Here is an 18,435-nt window from a genome sequence, read left to right on the forward strand (position 1 = left end):
CCTTCTCAGCATGGCCTCTGTTTTTGTAGTCGTCTCGACGCACACCCCGCCCATTGACCCGGAATTTTTCTCTGTCGGGGTCGCCGGGCCCCAAGCCCCTATTTTTGCGCCTGCGCGCCAAGGTGGCTCGGATGCCGGCGGCCTCCGTGGGTGAGAGAAGATGGCGCTTGACGGGCCGGAGCAGGTACGGCGGCTGCGGTGGCCGGGTGGGGACGGGGCCTCGATGCGAAGCAGGCGCGATCCGAGGTGGGCAGACGGCCGAGGCAAAAGGGTCGGGTGGGTTGGGGGGGTGGACCAGTCCAGACTGGGCCCTGCGCGGGACCGGATCTGCTGTGTCAGCGCCGCCCGCGGCGGGTCAGAGCAGGGCCGGGAGAGAAAGACCCGGGCGAAGCGGAGCGAATGAGGGGAAGATGGGAGCGGAGCCGGCCTGTCCGCGAGTCGTGGGAGGCAGGGCCCCGTTCCTCCTGGTGGCGCCTGTAGTGGTGACGCCTGGGTTTGTATGGAGCTTTGCTCGGTACAAAGCGCTCTCGTGTATGTTGTCCCTTGATCCTCCTGAAAGTCTTACGAGGTAGGCGGCATTCTCCTTCTGCTTTGAGTTTAGTCGCGGGGAAGTGGAGGGTTCTAAAGAGATGACTGAGGGATTCAACCCAAATCCCATTCCTCCAAAGTCCAGGCTTTTTTCCCTTGCATTTTGGGGGTTGGGGGGCTGTCTAATAATTACCCTGTGTCTTCAGATGGAGCTGGAAGAGGGGAAGGCAGGCAGTGGACTCCGCCAATATTATCTGTCCAAGATCGAAGAACTCCAGGTGAGGATGGACTACAGAGGCAGCTAGGAGGGGATGAAGGACTGGAGTATGTTTATATAAACCCACGTAGCCCACTGGGGGCGCAGTGGAAGAAGTAGCTGGTCAAGGATAGGAGTATATGAAGTGAAGTTTCTTGTTTCTCTCACTTCTCACCCTTTAAAGGTAATCAGTATACACGGTTTATTACACATCGTTGGCTGTCAGATTTTGACGTAAGAGGTACTCTTTGCCAAATACTATTCCTTTTAGAAGAAGTTTGAATTGAGGGTTTATTATAAAAGGTAACGCGGAACCTGGGATGAGACGTAGCACACGAGCTGGGGCAGGGTGAGAGCGAGAAGGGAGACCGAACCTCCCAGTTGGGATAATGCGGATCCCATGGGACCGAATAAAAGGAGTTGGGCCACCCAGTGCCCTAGCCTGAAGAGGGGGCAGGGACCGTAGCAATAAGGAAAATATACACACTGGATGAAAGAAAGTCACAAGGACGGTTTCTGAACTTCTGGCGTATTTGCAGCTTTCATATTCAGTCTATGATTTTTGAAGTGCCTTTACATGGGATTTCCTTTGTTCTTCATAATAGTCCTGAGAAGAGGCAGGGTAGGGGACGCTAGATCTACTTCCAGTTCGGTAACATCGTGACCTTTTAAAAGGTTTCCCTTAGCTTTAGCTACCTGTTAGTTGGCAGCGGTGGGCTTAGAACTTAGACTTTGGACTCAGTGATGTTCCCACTCTACCATGTTATTGTCTTCCAAGGAGTTGACTATGTGAGGCAGCTGTGACTTTTATCAGGGCTTGCTATTCCTGGTCCAGTATTAGGGCAACTAGTCTGTTTTCATGGCTGCTCTAGGCCCCAGAGGGACTCCTGGAGGAAAGGATAGTCTTTAAGATCATATCGGACAGTCTGGAACGTGCAGGTGGCCCCGTGCTCTTGTCACTTAGCTGGTACCAGCCTATGAGGATCTTGGCCAAGACCATAACCTCCTGTTGTTTTCTGCTGTTTCTTGTCCTCTGTAGTTGATTGTAAATGATAAGAGCCAAAATCTCCGGAGGCTGCAGGCACAGAGGAATGAGCTTAATGCAAAAGGTGAGGAGGGAAAGATGGGAAAGCTGCATTTGGCCAGTCTGTCCAAGGTCTGTCTGAATCTGCCCAAATTGAAACTTGAGACTTCACGTTTGGTGCTTATTGTTTCTCGTGTAGTCCAAGGTTACACTTTACACCGTTATGTAGTTGTTCATATGCATGCTTCTCCCCATTGTAACCCCTTTAGAAATTAAATTCTGACTTTATTTTTGTGGTCTTCTAAAACTTCAAATTGGTGCTTAATTCATGCCTGTCAAATGGAGTCGTGAGAGAAAGGACACTGAAGAAGCTGGGTGACCCCTATGTCTGTTTCCCATCCAGTTCGCCTATTGCGGGAAGAACTACAGCTGCTGCAGGAACAGGGCTCTTATGTGGGGGAAGTAGTCCGGGCCATGGATAAGAAAAAAGTGTTGGTTAAGGTAAAAGCATGATTGACCCCCAGGAGCAGCCCAAAGCCCAACGCATTCCCACACCTCTGTGTATAGCATTGCCAAGACACTCTTCTATTATTTTAGGACTCCTGGGTCTTCCTGGGCGAGGTGGGTAGTTTGTTGGTTGTCAGGAAAGGTCACGAACCCTTGTTTCTATAGGTGCATCCTGAAGGCAAGTTTGTCGTAGATGTGGACAAGAACATCGACATCAATGATGTGAGTGCTGCAGGTGAGGTAGGAGGTTGGGCTTAGCTCTTAGCACACTACCTCCTAAAACTCTCCCCTTACCCAGGTGACACCCAATTGCCGAGTGGCTCTAAGAAATGACAGCTACACTCTGCACAAGATCTTGCCCAACAAGGTAGACCCACTGGTGTCACTGATGATGGTAGAGAAGGTGCCAGATTCAACCTATGAGATGATCGGCGGATTAGACAAGCAGATAAAGGAGATCAAAGAAGTAATTGAGCTGCCTGTCAAGCATCCTGAGCTCTTTGAAGCACTGGGCATTGCACAGCCCAAGGTGAGAAACAAGATTTCTGTGGAAGGGTCATGCTGTTTCTGGCACGTCCTGCCCTTGCCAAAGTGAGTACAGGGCTCAGGGGAGGTGTCTGGACTCCCACTTAATGCTGGCCCTCCCCATGGAAGAGGGGCTGGAGAATGCAGCCAGGGGACTGAGGTAGTTCAGAAAGCAGCACTAGAAAGGACCTTGACGTTCATGATTTATACCCCTGGCATCTAGCACGGGATCTAGCCCAGGGTGAATACCCAGTAAATGTTCACGGAGTGTAATGTGGGGATGGCTTCTGCCCTGAGTTCTGCTGTTTCTCTCTAGGGGGTGCTGCTGTATGGACCCCCCGGCACTGGGAAGACACTGTTGGCCCGGGCGGTGGCTCATCATACAGACTGTACCTTTATTCGGGTCTCTGGTTCCGAGTTGGTACAGAAATTCATTGGGGAAGGTAACTATGGCTAGAAACAATAAAACCAAGAAGTGACGGGGTGGAGGTGAGGGTAGGGAGCTCATTGCCTTCTTAACGCCAGCTTGGCCTCTGCACAGGGGCGAGAATGGTGAGGGAACTATTTGTCATGGCACGAGAACACGCTCCATCGATCATCTTCATGGATGAAATTGATTCCATTGGCTCCTCACGGCTGGAAGGGGGTTCTGGAGGGGATAGTGAGGTACAGCGGACAATGCTGGAGTTGCTCAACCAGTTGGATGGCTTTGAGGCCACCAAGAATATCAAGGTAAGGTGGCATCTAAGGGAAGACCCTGGGTGAGGTACAGCCCGAGGCAGGGTTTGGCTGGAGCCACCACCCGCCTTTTCCATTCAGGTTATCATGGCTACTAATAGGATTGACATCCTGGACTCAGCGCTGCTTCGCCCTGGGCGCATCGACAGAAAAATTGAATTCCCACCCCCCAACGAGGAGGTTTGTGAGGGGCAGAGCAGGGAATGGCTCTGGCTGTGGGGGTAGGCCACAGGGCTCAGGCTTCTCCTCTCCTTTCTAGGCCCGGCTGGACATTTTAAAGATTCATTCTCGGAAAATGAACCTGACCCGGGGGATCAACCTGCGGAAAATTGCTGAGCTCATGCCTGGAGCCTCAGGGGCTGAAGTGAAGGTAATCAGGGAGCTCAAGGAAAAGGGGGCAGAGGTGGAAAGCTGTGGGGTCAAGGGCACAGCCACAGTGCCTGACTTCCTTTCTCTGCTCAGGGTGTGTGCACCGAAGCCGGCATGTATGCCCTGCGGGAGCGGCGAGTCCACGTCACCCAGGAGGACTTTGAGATGGCCGTAGCCAAGGTAAGAGGCCTCCGTCTTTCTGCTTTGCTGACGGCATCTCAAGCAGGGGGGACAGAGGGTGTGTTCATACTGTTTGTAACTTCATGCTTTCTCTCTCCAGGTCATGCAGAAGGATAGTGAGAAAAATATGTCTATCAAGAAGCTATGGAAGTAAGGTGCTTGTCTTTTGTGTGGATCCCTCAAATAAAGCTCTGCAGGACAAGCCTTAAGAACTTCAGTCTGTTAATGAGGGGCCATACTATTCAATGACCAGGTCCAGGTACCACCAATAAACAAGGATTTATTTGGAAATTTCCAACCTGCCAGAAGTGGCACTTGCCAAGCCCTGGGGTCCACCCTCCTACCAAGCTCCAAAGGGCAACAACAGTCCTCCCCACCTCCCCCCTCACACCCCCTGCCCTCCACCGTGTGGAGCACACACCCGTGTACCTCAGGCTGTGCCAGAGAACTGGAGTCCCCTCCGAGGAGGCTCCACCACCTTGGGCTCAAGAGCTAGGGTGACAGCCCTCTGGCATCCGAGGAGATGATGGCGGCCAGAGCCGCTTGCATAGATTGAGGAAAGAAAATACGGAAGGAGGCACCAAACAGGACTCCCTGAAAACCCCAACTTACCCCTGTACAAAAAAGTGGCTCCCGCATAGAAAAACCTGCTTCCCACATAGTGCAAATACCCAAAGGAAAGGAAAAAACCAGCAGCAAGGCTGGGCTGGTAGGAATGGCAAAGAACTTTGGTTTAGATAGGCTAGGAAGAGTGTGAGCTGTGCTCCTCTTCCTCACCCAGCTCCCCAGAGCCAGCTCGCACACTGGCCCCAAGGGGATCTGTAAACAAGCAAAGCCAGCAGGCCTGGTTCTGAAATGTCTCCATGACAATGTCAAAGTACAGCCTCCAGCGGACCTACTTGGGCCTGCCTGCCTGCAGGGAGCAGAGGAGGCATGTCTTGTGAACCCATTTAAAGCCAAAGTATGAAGTAAGTATAAGGCTTTGGGGACCAAGCAACAAAGAATCCTATCACTACATTTATGAAACTATAGCTAGGGAGCACAGGGTAACAGGACACAGCCCTCACCCCATCCTTAGCCTATGTGTCTGTGGCCCCAGAGTGGTCCCCTTCCAGGCAGAGGAGGGGTTCCCTGAGCGGTTAGGTCAAGCGGATTCCCAGCACCTGTTCCAGTTCTTGCCTTCGCTGCTGCACCTGGAGAGAAGAGACAAGTGGTTCAGGCCGCTGCTGCTCACAAGCTCAAGAGGGTGCACAGGGCAGAGCCTCACCTTGGCAAAGATGTGCCTCCCCACTGCTTCCTGGGCCCAGGGCTGGTGGTAGAAAGCAGCTCGTCTCTCCTCCTCAGGATTCCCAATCACATCAGTGATGATCTGCAGAGAGCCAGAAAGAGAGCTGCCTGTATGCAGTTTCCACCCCTGTGCAAGTCTGCCCCTGGAAGCGGTAGTAGTGAGGGGGGTAAACCTCCCCTAGGGCTGCGTGGAATCCACCTCAGGAAGAGGAGCGCACCTTGAGGTCTCGACGCTGAGAACGGAGCCATTCCTGGATGAAGTCCTGAGGGTCCGTGCTAAAGCTGAGCATGAAATCCCTCTGGGTCTTGAGCTGGTTGATGGACTCAATGGTCTCATGGATCTGGAGAAAGGAGTACACATGTCAGACTGGCCCCCACTCTCAAGGAGTCCTGTTTCCAGGCCTCACCCCTAAGGACTCAGAGATCCTATCCCAAGGTGCTATGTGTACAGAAATGCCCAGCAGAGCCTGCCCACTCCCATCTTGGGTCCCATAGAAGGCTGGAGAGGCAGAGGGCCCACCTTGACATCGAGGGAGGCAATCTCCTGCTGATTGGTGGTAGAGGCCAGAAAATTGCTCATCTGGGCCTTGAGTGGGTCGTCTACCTCCACATCAATGTCGTAACATGCTGTCTTCTTCTGGTCGTTAGGGTCTACGCTGCAGGCAGGACACCAGCGGGAAGGGTAAGCACAGCTATATCCATCCCACCCGCCTGGGCCAGACCTGCACACACTTAAGGAGCAAGAAACCAAACTTGCTGCTTCTCTTTGGCTTTTAGATCAAGCCAAAAGTCCCCAGTTCGTTCTTTTTTTTTTTTTTTTTTTTTTTATGATAGTCACACAGAGAGAGAGAGAGAGAGAGAGAAGCAAAGACATAGGCAGAGGGAGAAGCAGGCTCCATGCACCGGAAGCCCGATGTGGGATTCGGTCCCGGGTCTCCAGGATCGCGCCCTGGGCCAAAGGCAGGCGCCAAACTGCTGTGCCACCCAGGGATCCCCCCATCCCCATTTCTATTTACCTAATGACATGGTTGATGACAATGGGGTCTGGATGCTGCAGCAACCCAGCCAGCTTCATGGGAATCTCAGAGAAACGAAGTCGGCCACAACTGAAGATCTAGAGAGTACAGAGGTTTGGTGATGCCTCTGAGGGCACAGGTAGTGTGGAGAATGTGGCCAAGAACCAGCCTCGTGGGGTTTTGGTGCAGTGGGCAGAGCAGGGGCCTTGAGAATCACAAGGAGGATGGCGGCCAGCTCACCTGGCGGAAGTAACGGTTGCAATTGATGTACTCGCGCTCGTGCCCATCCTGCAGTTGGTTGTGTTTGATATAAAGCCAAAGAGCCTGCATGATGGCCGCCCTTGTCTGTGTGTGCACCCCCAGCAGCCTTGCCAGTCGGGGGTCCAACTTGTACTGGGGAGGCTGGAAATGAACAGAGGAGAGTCAGGGGTGGAGCTGAGTTCTTATGAGAAACCAAAGTGGAAGGATTCACAACAGGAACCTGCCCCCCTCCCCCAGAGGACTCCCTGTGGCCCCAGACATTTGTCACCTGATGATCTAGCATGAGCAGGAGGGTGCACTTGACGTTGAGGTCTCCAGGCCGTTTGACCTGGAAGCCATCAGTCTCCTGGGTGGTGGGCATCCGGTGCCACTGCAGGGAGGAGGGGAGCAGACCTCATCACTAAGGGAGTGGGCATGAGCATCCACGCTCCGCCCTCCAAGAGACTAAGGTCCACCCATGCTCCCCATGCCCCAGGGCCACTCTCACCTCCACCAGGTGGTTGTCAGGCCCGTATAACTCTTTGTCCAGCTCAATGACGAGGCTCTTAAAGAATGAAGAAAACTTCCTCTTCTGTTTGCTAGGCTGGGGAACAGTAACGGGCATGAGCTGGGGCTGCTGCTAGGCTCTCAAACCTAAGCTAAACACTCAGGGGTACTGAAGACTTGGACCCTGGAGGAAGCGATGAGACTAGGCAGAGTGAGGGCCTGGAGGCCTGGAAGGGCTCTGCGGCACAGCAGCCCACAGGGACTGAGAGATGGGTACCCCTTCCTCCAGACACCTCACTGCCGGCAGGGTAACTACTGTCACAGCTGTGCACGTCAGCCTCCAACCTCTGACGGCCCGGAGCTGACCCCTGCAGCGGAGCCCTCTCCCTCAGGCAGGACTTCTCCAAAGTGCCCAAGTGTCTGGCCCCAGTCTTAAGCCCCCACAGGCCACCTCCCCTCCAGATGCCACATTTCCCAACTCACATCATCCAGCAGTTTTCCCTCCACTCGGAGTTCCCAGGAAGCCACCTTGTCCCCTGCAGGGGTCCCCCCAGGGGGCCCCGCGGTGCCCGCAGTATCGCCTTCTGCCTTGCTGGGACTGAACGTATTGGAAATATAGATGCGCAGCTTTCGTTTTTGCTAGAGTGAGAAAGACAGCCAGCTAGCAGTGGGCCAACATGCTGGGACACAGTGCTGCCCGATGTTTCTGTCTGAACTCATTCAGCATGGATACTGCCTGTGGATGAGGGGCCAGGCACCTTGCTAGGCACTGGAAACCAGGAGTCAGAAATCCCAGGCCCAGACTTTAAGGAACTCACAGTCCTGGGGGAGGCAGATGGACTTCCGAATTCCAGCACAGTGGGATCGGTGGGGTGACAGGGACATACAGGGTTTTATCGGGCAAATCAGAAGCTTCCAGCTCACACTTTAAACAACTCAAACACTCATCAGGCCCCAAAGTAACCTTGTCTCTGGAAAGCTTTCGTTATTCAGGGTACTGTTTTAGAGTATTATTTTTTAAAAGGAGTGGGGAGGTGTGGGAGGAGACTGGAATTACCCTTATCTACCCTCTAGTCTTGCCCTGCAAACTTCTGACCACAATCCATAAGAATCACGTTTTCAATCATGATCAAGGATCCACATACATACACAAATATCTGAAACAAAATGTTATGAAATGATATTTTCTGGGACGCTTGGGTGGCTCAGCGGTTGAGCATCTGCCTTTGGCTCGGAGCATGATCCCCGAGTTCTGGGATTGAGTCCCACATCAGACTTCCTGCATGGAGCCTGCTTATCCCTCTGCCTATGTCTCTGCCTCTCTCTCTGTCTCTCGTGAATGAATAAATAAAATCTTAAAAAAAAAAAAATGACATTTTCACCACTATGGTAAGTACTATACTACTGTGAAGTATTAGAACTTCTATTTTTTTAAGATTTATTCATGAGAGAGAGAGAGAGAGAGAGAGAGGGAGAGAAAGAGAGGCAGAGACACAGGCAGAGGAAGAAGCAGGCTCCATGCAGGGAGCCGGATGCAGGACTGGATCCCGGGTCTCCATGATCACGCCCCGGGGCCAAAGGCGGTGCTAAACCGCTGAGCCACCCAGGCTGCCCTAGAACTTCTATTTTGTATTTTGTTAAAAACATGCTGGTCCCACCACATGAAATTGAGTTCATGCTTCACTAATGGGCTGCATCCGGCAGTGCGAGAAATCACAGCCCCATGCTTGGCCTCTGGCAATCAAGGCCAAGGAGAGGCAGAGAAGTCTGAGGGCCCAGGACTGGCCAGGGCTGCACACGCACCGTCAGAGGCTTTTTGATGGCCTCTTGGATCTCCATCCGCTTTCGGGCAATGGTCTGGTCCAGCTTCCGCTCAAAAGCCAAGAGATCCATGTACGCCTGAGACTCTGGGACAAGCTCCCGAATCTGGAAGAAGGAAGGAATTTGGCTTGTTTCAGCAGCAGCTCTGGCTCCCTGCTCGCCCATCCCAGGATTGGGGGAGCTTGATAGCACCCACGGTCTGCCAGCCACTGGGCAGGCCTCGTCGGCCCCCGCCCAACATACTCACTCGCTGAGGTAGAACCTTATCTGCCATCTTCCTCCTCTTTAGCCTAAGGAAGACAAAAACTCGTTTAAGACCTCATTGGTCCAAACACACCTCCCCCCACCCACCCTTCCAGCCCCTGGGGGGTCCCTCCCCAGGAAGAGCCAGGAGTCTTCCTCAGTTATCAGAGCTCTTAGGGCAGAAGGAACTGCTCTGCTACCACTAGAGCTAAGCTGGGTAGAGGGAGGAAAAACAGGATGGTCTTACCCCCGGCGTTGGGCGGGCATTGGGGGCTGGGCCTGGGGCACAAGCAGGCGTTTTCGGAATGGGTCCATCATGGTGGGTGGCATGCCAGGTCGAAGTGGAGCAGCTGTGCCAAATGGGGAGCCGGTGGGGGGTCCCACCTGCAAGCCAGCCATGGGCATCCGGCTCCCCGGTGACATACCAGGCCGCTGGGGGAAGCAAACCAAAGGGGGCGCATAGGTCAGCGGCAGGGCACCCCGGGGCCCACAGCCCATTCTCTCCATCCTTCTCTTGGGCCCGGGGCTGGCCCACAGCAGCCCACTGTGGAGCTCAGGTGGGAGGGCCGGGAACAAAGGAGAGCAGGTGCTGGAGGGCAGAAATGTAAACCACACCTGCCCTGCCCCCGCCCCCCCACCCGGGCAGGGCATCGCTGGCAGCCAATGAGGCCTGCCCGCACCCGGGGGTGGGAGGAGAGTCCTGCTGAGAGGGAAGGGCCTGTCACCACCCTCCAGCCCCCTGGGGCCGTGCCCTGCTCCCCGAACCAGCCGGCGGTGAGGCTCTACAGCCACTCCCGACGCCCTCAGATGCACCGCATGCCTTTTCCTTCCCAGTTTGAGAGAAAAGCATGGCGTGGGGCAGTGTCCCAGCCAGGTGGAGGGTGTGGTGTGACATGAACAGGCACAACCCCAGCCCCCATCCCCTGGCACCAGCGCAGTGGTGTGACCACGGGGAGGACAGCCATCCACAGGGCTGGCAAGCCCACCCCAGGTGAGCAAGCTCCAGCAGGAAGGCTTGGAGCGCGTCCCAGCTGGAGGGGGTGGCCTCAGGCGGAGCACAGAGACCATCTGGTCACCATATGGCCCCTACTTACAGCCCAGAACCGGACCCTTCTCTCCAGCTCTGGGCTGCCCTGCTCCATACCCCGACACGGAAGACCCCAAGAGGAGAGCTGGGGCTCCGGGGTGGCCTGTGGGAGAGCAGCTGGCCCCTGGACCCTGTGGTCTACGCACCACCTGGCAGCTGAGGCTGCCAACCTCAAACTGGAGAATGGAGAGATTATCCTGGGATAAGAGATCACTCATTGGGCCACCAGGAATCTGGGTGACAAAAACGGCTTCTGTAGAAGCCCGCAGAAGGATTTCCCATCCAAACCCAGCTCCCCAACATTTCTGGGAGTAACCCCGGCCCTCAGCCCCCCTCTCCACAGCTGCTGCCGGCAAGGCCTGTTTGGCAGCTCTGCCTTGCACACGCTGTCCCTGGCAGCTTCACAGGGCTGGCCCCGGGGCCCAGATTATGCAACCGGCACAACTACCCAACCAAGCCAGGCTGGGTGTGGAATTGCACCAAATCAGAGGACCCCTCCTGTATCACACACCCTCCCACCCAGTATCATGGAGATGAGATTCTTCCCCCACTTTCTCATCTAGCACTGAACTCATGTTCTCAGCACAGAGGGTCAGACTCTTGACCAGAGGCAGAGACTGAGAAAAATAACCAGAGATGGAGGGAAGGGCAAAGAAGAGCAGGTAGGAGGAGGAGTTAAACATGGGGGGGGGGAGGGGGGGCCTTGGGAGTCCTGCCACAACTTCTCATCACGAAAAGATTCATCTGAGCTGTTCAAAAGTGAAAGACAGCCTGTTTCTCAGCCTTAATGAGCCATGGCCAGAGATTACAGAAAAAAACTCTAGTGTGGCCACAGCTGTAAGCCCAGGCTCCAGACATCCTAGACACATTTTCCCCACCCCAAGCCAGAGGAGGAGCAACAGAAGCAGTGGGGTCTGCAGAGAGGAAGCCAGAGCCCTGTGGTCCCCGGGAAGCCATGCACTGGGGTGTACACAAAAACTCCCGGCACTACCCGTCCCTCCCAGGCAGGTGCTCCTGCAGCAGGAAGCCCCAAGACAAGGCGGCAGGGGGTGGAAAAGGCTCCTCCCAGACATCTGCTCTAGACTTCCCAGGCACACAGCCCCCCCAGGCTTGCCAGGGCCCCAGGCTTCTCCCAAGAGAGAAAAGCCCCCCCCCGGGGGGGGGAGGTACTTATAGCTCATGAAGTCGTAGCTTGGTCTTGCCAAGCTCCACACCTGCTCTTTGGAGCACCAGTTAACTCCTCTTCAAGATTAAAAAAAGGAAAAAACAAAACACCCCAAAACAAATCCCAGTCAGGCCACTCAAGGCTCTGTAAGTCCCTGCCTGCAGTAAAGCTGAAGCTAGGAAGTGTGTGACAATGTCCTCTCCCTTGCCCGGCAGCAGCCTACGTCCTAAGTGTGACTCTACCTCCACTGCCCAGGACAGCGGGGCACGTGGCTGGGCCTAATGCTGCACCTCCAGAGAGCATGCAGCACCCTGCCTCAAAGCCTGTGGCCCTGGCGCCCCTGGTGGCCCAGGCCTAAGAGAAGGGAACATACCCCTCCATAAGCAGAAAATATTTTGAACTCTGGAGTGAACCCAACAATCTGGGTTTCTTTGGGTTTTGTTTTGTCTTTCTTTTTTTTTTTTTTTTTTTAAGATTTTATTTATTTATTCATGAGAGGCAGAGACACAGGCAGAGGGAGAAGCAGGCTCCATGCAGGGAGCCCGACATAGGACTCGATCCTGGGTCCCCAGGATCAGGCACTGGGCTGAAGGCGGCACTAAACCGCTGAGCCACCCAAACTGCCCCATTTCTTGTTTTCCTTAAGCTCTTCTGTTGAGTATGATCCACAGGTAGATCCACTGTGTGGAGGGAGGTGGGTCATCACTTCCCCTCTTTCCATAGGTTCCCTAACTTGCCACTTGGCCTGGAAAGCCTTGCTCTTCTAGCTTACCTCATGTACCCTAACAGACAGGACCCCCTTTGCTCCTCTGAAGTCCCATCTCCTGGAAGTCACACAACTGGACTTGGAAAGAGGCCAAGCAGAATCTTACTCGAACTTAGCCAGGGTGAACTGGGTCTTCCCTCTCCCCTTGGATCCTCTACTGTCCCTTCGTGGAGGAGGAGGAAGAGGTGATGAAAAGCTGGTGGGACAGGAAGCTTGCAGAAGCAGAAGCTCATTGCCTACCCTTTGATCCCCAACCCTAGCAGCCTGGGGCTCCCCAGCCAGTCAGCTGGGCCTTGCCACTGGCCCAAGGCCACTCCCTACATAGGGCTGTGGAACCCATTCTCCAGGGGCTTTCCCCAGGCCACACTGCTCACAGCTTTTGAACAGAGACAACTGGAGAGGCTCCTATCTCTTCTCAGACCAAAGGCCCAGAGAGACTCCAAGGCCTGTGCTCAGCTAGCCAGCCCAGGGGCTGTAATGACTCATGTCGAGACCCCTCAGCATCAGCTTGGACCCATGAATCCCCAAGTGGGAAAGCAAGATGGGAAAAATGGGAGTCACTGGCACTATCTCTGTCAGTACCCAGATATTTTGTTTTCTTTACAGGGAGGAGGGGGGATGAAAAGTAGGAAAAATCAGGGTCCCCAGTTAGGCGTCTCTTTAGAAAGTAAGGGCCCAGAGCTCTGAGGGGGGCAGCGAGGGAGATAAGCATATCCTATCCTATGAGGATCCATTTGTGGAGCCTCTACCTGGAGACCAGAGAGAGTCAGCCCCAGCTGCCTTGGGAGATTAGCAAAGAAGCCAGTGCCAAACGCTGGGGCACACAGGTTGGGTGGGATATGACACTGTTAGAACCTAAAGGCTAAATAAGAGTGCAGAGAGAGTGCAAAAAAGGATGGGCACAATTCCCAAGCATTCTGGGGCAACCAGAAACAATGGACTGGAGAGGGGGGTACTGATGAGCCCCACCAGCAGGGTCTAAGGATGGAGTCTCTACCTCTCCGCAGCCTTTGAAGCTGCAACCTGAGACGCTCTCTCTTGGAAGCCAAACTCCAAAGGGGTCAGGACAGAACTCTTTGAAGCAACTCTCACAGGCTCCTCCAGCCCCAGACCAGCAGGGCTCAGTGGAGCCTCTCTGCTCCTGCACACTAACCAACTCCTGGACACTAGGACACCAGGCAGAAAGCCAAAAGGAGAGTCGGCCCAGAACGGGCTGGGCTTTCCGCCTCCCTCAGGCCTGGCCACCACCAGCTCTGGTCGAACCCGGAGCCACCCCACGGGAGGGCTCCTGGGCCTGACCTGGAGCAGACCCTGCCCGGCACAGGCTGGGGTCCCCTTGCTCCGCTCTCCACCTCCCGGGCCGCGGGGAGCCAGGCCCTTCTTCCTCCCCATCAGCAGCTGGGAGCCATCTCAGACACGCTAGAACTCTGCCAGTTCCCAACTAGAAGAAAAAAAAAAAAAAGCCCAGCGCAGACTTGGAGTGGGACCAAGGCCAAGGCAGGGTAACCCTGGTTTCTCCGTGAGGGCCCTTTTGCAAAACTTTCCCAGCACTTCCCCGAGCCCCCTTGCCTAAGACCTACACTAGACCTCTCGGCCCGCTCGCCCACAGCTCCCGGGCTCCGGTTCCTCCATCTCTCACTCAGAATCCCCGTTCCAAGAAAACCTCCAGACCCTCCCAACCGCTCCCAACCCTCCACCCCAGGGTCGCTCTGACCCTCTCCCCGAGCTGCCCTGCCGCCCGGCCTTGCCCTGCACCCCGTCCCGCGCACTCCGCACGCAGCGCCCCCGTGCCCCGCCCGGGGGCTGCCCCGCGGCCCCGACTCCAGGCCCGCATCGCCCCATCGCCCCGGGCGACCTCGCGGCGCCACCCGCCCGCCCGGCCGCGCTGCTCACCTGGTACTGCGCCGCGGGGCCCGCGGGGCCCATGGGGCGGAAGGCGGCGGCCCCGGGGCCCCCCACGCCGCCAGCCGGCCCTGGCCCCCTGAGCGCCGGTCCCGGCAGCATGCCGGGTCCCGCGGGCGGAGGCGGCGCTCCCAGGGCCGCGGCAACGGCGCCGCCACCAGGACTCAGCGGAGGCAGCGGGAACCCGCCCGCGCCACGGCCCGACATCGCTCCGTCCCGTCCGGCGGTGTCGCGATCCGGGCTCCGGGCTCCGTGTCGAGTCCGCTCCGCGATCCGTGCTCCGGGACTTCCCGATCTAAATTCCGGGTTCTGGGGCTTGTTGATCCGGGTTCCGGGATTTCCCAATCCAAGTTCTCAAGTTCCTCCTCGCAGACCCGGTTTGGGGCAGGGCCGATCCTGATTCCGGTCCTGCCCGGGCAATTCCGGATCCGGGATCTGCTGCACGCTCGCCTGACGCTCGCGGCCTCCGGAGGTTTGGCCGCCGGAGTCCAGTTACCCGGAGGCGGCAACTAACTCCCAGCCCCGCCCAAACAAGCCCGGCGCTAGGGCCCGCCTAGAACCAGCAGTCCAATGCCACGGTGCCGCTCAAATCCCGCCCCTCGCGAGACCCGCCCCCAGCAAGCGCCGCCCCTAACCGCCAGCCCCCCGTCCCCAGCCACGCCCCCCACGCCTCGGGCCCGCCCTTGACCGGAGGGGCGGAGGCGGAAAGCTGCGCAGGAAGCGCTGTGCAAGGCGCGGGGTCAGAGGTTGAAGGTCACCTAAGGGCTTCAACAGAGAGTGCGTGGGTAGTTGCTGATCTCTCCCCCGTGGAGCCCACTCCCCGAGGTTCCCAGTTACGCTCCCTAAAAATAGTTGACTTAAGTCGCTTTTCTACGTTTTCGGCATTAAAGATTCAGCTTAGAGCTGTTTCCTGAGGCAGAAGAGCCGCCAGCTTCACTTTGTTTAATAGCCCATCCTGTTGGCTCAGAGCTGCCAAGGGACGTCAGCTGCCCCAGACCCAATCCAGCTGTGTGACGGGCTGACTTGGCCCTGCACCGAGCTCTTATCGCATATTTTTAACGTGGCTCTGCCTCACTTTAAGGAAGCCTAGTACTTTACTCCACAGGAAATGTTTCTAGGGGGAGGAATTTTGCCTTGTGAGAAAACTCCCTGCAGTTAAATAAGGTCTTTCTCCAGGATTTATAGTACTTAATTGGAAAAAAAAAATTCAATACCTTTTCAGAAACCACTATCCTGTGTCATAAGGTATTCAAAATAAAGCCCTTCAGCTGTGTTAGCCTACATGCTGGTCATCTGGGGTTTTCCTCCCCCTGATACAGACCAGTGCTTCTTAAACTTTATTTATTTATTTTAAGAATTTATTTACTTATTCATGAGAGACAGAGAGAGGCAGAGACACAGGCAGAGGGAGAAGCAGGCTCCATGCAGGGAGCCCGACGTGGGACTCGATCCCAGGTCTCCAGGATCAGGCCCTGGGCTGAAGGCGGCGCTAAACCGCTGAGCCACCCAGGCTGCCCGCTTCTTAAACTTTAATAAGCACAAAAGACATCTGGGGCTTTTGGGCAGCCTGGGTCGCTCAGTGGTTTAGCGCTGCCTTCAGCCCAGGGCCTGATCCTGGAGACCTGGGATTGAGTCCCACGTGGGGCTCCCTGTATGGAGCCTGCTTCTCCCTCTGCCTGAGTCTCTGTCTCTGTCTTTCTCTCTCATGAATAAATAAAATCTTAAAAAAAAAAAAAAAGAAAGAAACATCTGGGGCTTTTGTTTAAAATGCAGATTATGATTCAGTATGCCTGGGGTTTGGGGTAAGGCTCAAGCTTCTGCATTTCTTTTATTTACTTATTTATTTAAATTAAAGTTAGTTAACATATAGTGTATTATTAGGTTCAGGGTAGAGTTTAGTGATTTCATCAATTGCACATAACATCCAGTGCTCATTACATCAAGTGCCCTCCTTAATGCCCATCACCCAGTCACCCCATCCAAGCACCTCCCCTCGAGGAACTCTGTTCTCTAGAGCCAAGAATCTCTTATGGTTTGCCTATTTTCATCTTATTTTTCCTTCTCTCCTCCTGTGTTCATCTGTTTTGTTCCTTAAATTCCACGTGAATGAAATACGAATTTTGTCTTTCTCTTAATTCGCTCAGCATAATACACTCTAGTTCTATCCACATCATTGCAAATGGCAAGATTTCATTCTTGATGGTTGAGTAATATTCTATTTGAGATACACAGATATACAGATAAAATCTTCTTTATCCATTCATCCCTCGATGGACATCTGGCTCTTTCCATATTTTGGTAATTGTGGACTCTGTTGCTATAAACACTGGGGTGCATGTGCCCCTTCAAATCACTTTTTTTTGTGTGTACTTTGGATAAATATCTAGTAGTGCAACTGCTTCTGCATTTCTAACAAGCTCCAGAGCAATGCTGTTCCTTCTCAGACAACAATTTTGAGTAGCCAAGATAGATTTTCACTATGTAATTTCTCGTTGCTTTCATCCCTAACCAAGTCTTGCACTGCAGCACCCCAGATCCTGTTTATAGTACAGTCCTCCAATCCTTTTAGAAATCAGGTCTGCTCACCTGTACTTCCCGGTATCTTTCCTCCAGAGATGAACTCTGCTCTGCTGCTGCTTTGCTGCTCCTTGATCTTGTCTTCTCAGAGATCACTCTCTCTTTCTGCCTAAAAGTGGGTTGCCTGCCAGTCTGAGAACAGGCCACTGGAATTATTACAGTCATTGAGCCAGGGCCCCTTCCCACCCCTGTAAAGTAGGTAAAGAATTAATGATAATGCAATTAATGTCCATTTCAAGACGTTCAAGTTCCTAGAGCAACTCTAGAAGTTCTAGAGGAAGCAGTAGGGGCAAATCCCCTGGGGAGCTATTCCAAAATATCCCTGCCAGCCACCCCTACACAACACGCGCGTGCGCACACACACACACACACACACACACTAAAATGGGTTCCAATGTTATATTTTAAGAATAAGCCTCCTAGTATTGTACACCTGAAACTAATATAACACCATATGTTAATTTATACTACAATTAAAATGTTTTAAAAATAACAGAATAAGCCTCCCAGGTAATTCTGATACAACCTACCTTATAGAAAACCTTTACTCTAGAAAACAGACACGCTAATAAGTACATTTTAAGGAAAGATAAAACAGTTAAATGTAACTCAGGTCCTCTTTATCCCTTGCTTAAATCCCTCTCCAGCTTCCCATTGTTCTTAGATTGAATGTCATACTCCCTTTTCATGACATGTAAGTTTTTGCAGGAACTGGCTCCTGCTTCTCTCCTTGGGCTCATTTTAAAATCACTGCGTTTGGTTGTAAGAGTCAGTCCAGAGGTCCTCCTGGCAATTTCTCAAACTGCTAAGCCCCTTCCAACCTCAGAGCTTCTCTACTTCCAGCTCTTTCTTAGCTTTTCCACCCCCTACTCTTACTCTATTTCCCACCAAGTGATTATTACAATTATGTAGTTGCTTGTTTATATGTGAATTGTTTACTGTCTGATCTGGCTCCTTCACTAAAATACAAGTTCTATGAAGGCAAGAACTCTTTCTCTTTTTATTTTTTTCTATTTAGGTGAGATTTATATAATGTAAAACCATCTTAAAAAACCATCTTAAAGCAATCAATTCATTGGCATTTAATACATTCACAGTGTTGTACAGCTACCACCTCTACCTGGTTCTAAAACATTTTCATCATCCCAAAAGAAAAGTCCATACCTATTAGGCAGTTGCTTCTCATTCACCCCTTCTCCTACTCCCTGGTACCCACCAATCTGCATTCTGTCTCTACGAGTTTACGTATTCTGAGTATTTCATATAAATGGAATCATATAACATGTGACTTTTGTGTCTGGATTTGTTCATTTAGCATAATGTTTTCAAGGTTTATGCATGTTGTAGTGTGGACCCGTATTTCATTTCTTTTTATGGCTGAATAATATATCATTGTATGGATATGCTACAATTTGCCTACCTATTTATCTGTTGATAAACATTTAGGTTGTTTTCATCTCTTATTGTGAGTAGTGCTGCCATGAATGTGTGTGTACATATGTTTGTTTAAATACCTGTGTTCAATTATTTGGGGTATATTGTGTTGCTCTTAATCACTGTCATAACCTACTCGATAAATGTGTTTGAATAAGTGAACGATCTTTAAGTGTAGAGAGAATGATAAATAATATAAGCAATGACTTAATTGCTATGATAAAATATCCTCAAGGTATTAGGGGGGAATAGAGATATCTAGG

General features: G+C 53.1%; 2 protein-coding genes across 2 annotated transcripts; one reads left to right on the plus strand and one right to left on the minus strand.

Moving 5' to 3' along the window:
* The first annotated feature begins 61 nt into the window (after positions 1–61).
* On the plus strand, positions 62–4,336 carry PSMC5 (proteasome 26S subunit, ATPase 5). Its single transcript, XM_041727045.1, has 12 exons — positions 62–184; positions 735–806; positions 1,824–1,893; positions 2,212–2,309; positions 2,481–2,537; positions 2,614–2,844; positions 3,157–3,283; positions 3,382–3,572; positions 3,660–3,758; positions 3,838–3,948; positions 4,041–4,127; positions 4,228–4,336. The coding sequence occupies exons 1-12, from the start codon at positions 161–163 to the stop codon at positions 4,279–4,281; spliced, it is 1,221 nt and encodes a 406-aa protein (XP_041582979.1). The 5' UTR covers positions 62–160; the 3' UTR covers positions 4,282–4,336.
* Positions 4,337–4,387: 51 nt separating this feature from the next.
* Positions 4,388–14,684, minus strand: SMARCD2 (SWI/SNF related, matrix associated, actin dependent regulator of chromatin, subfamily d, member 2). The gene is made up of 13 exons (XM_041727043.1): positions 14,153–14,684; positions 9,489–9,673; positions 9,246–9,288; positions 8,981–9,103; positions 7,661–7,816; positions 7,179–7,274; positions 6,960–7,061; positions 6,671–6,832; positions 6,431–6,528; positions 5,935–6,070; positions 5,633–5,755; positions 5,395–5,496; positions 4,388–5,320 (listed from the first exon to the last, which is right to left on the minus strand). The coding sequence occupies exons 1-13, from the start codon at positions 14,366–14,368 to the stop codon at positions 5,267–5,269; spliced, it is 1,596 nt and encodes a 531-aa protein (XP_041582977.1). The 5' UTR covers positions 14,369–14,684; the 3' UTR covers positions 4,388–5,266.
* Positions 14,685–18,435: the final 3,751 nt, after the last annotated feature.

This window comes from Vulpes lagopus, chromosome 12 (genome assembly GCF_018345385.1).
Source record: "Vulpes lagopus strain Blue_001 chromosome 12, ASM1834538v1, whole genome shotgun sequence".
Lineage (NCBI taxonomy): Eukaryota > Metazoa > Chordata > Mammalia > Carnivora > Canidae > Vulpes > Vulpes lagopus.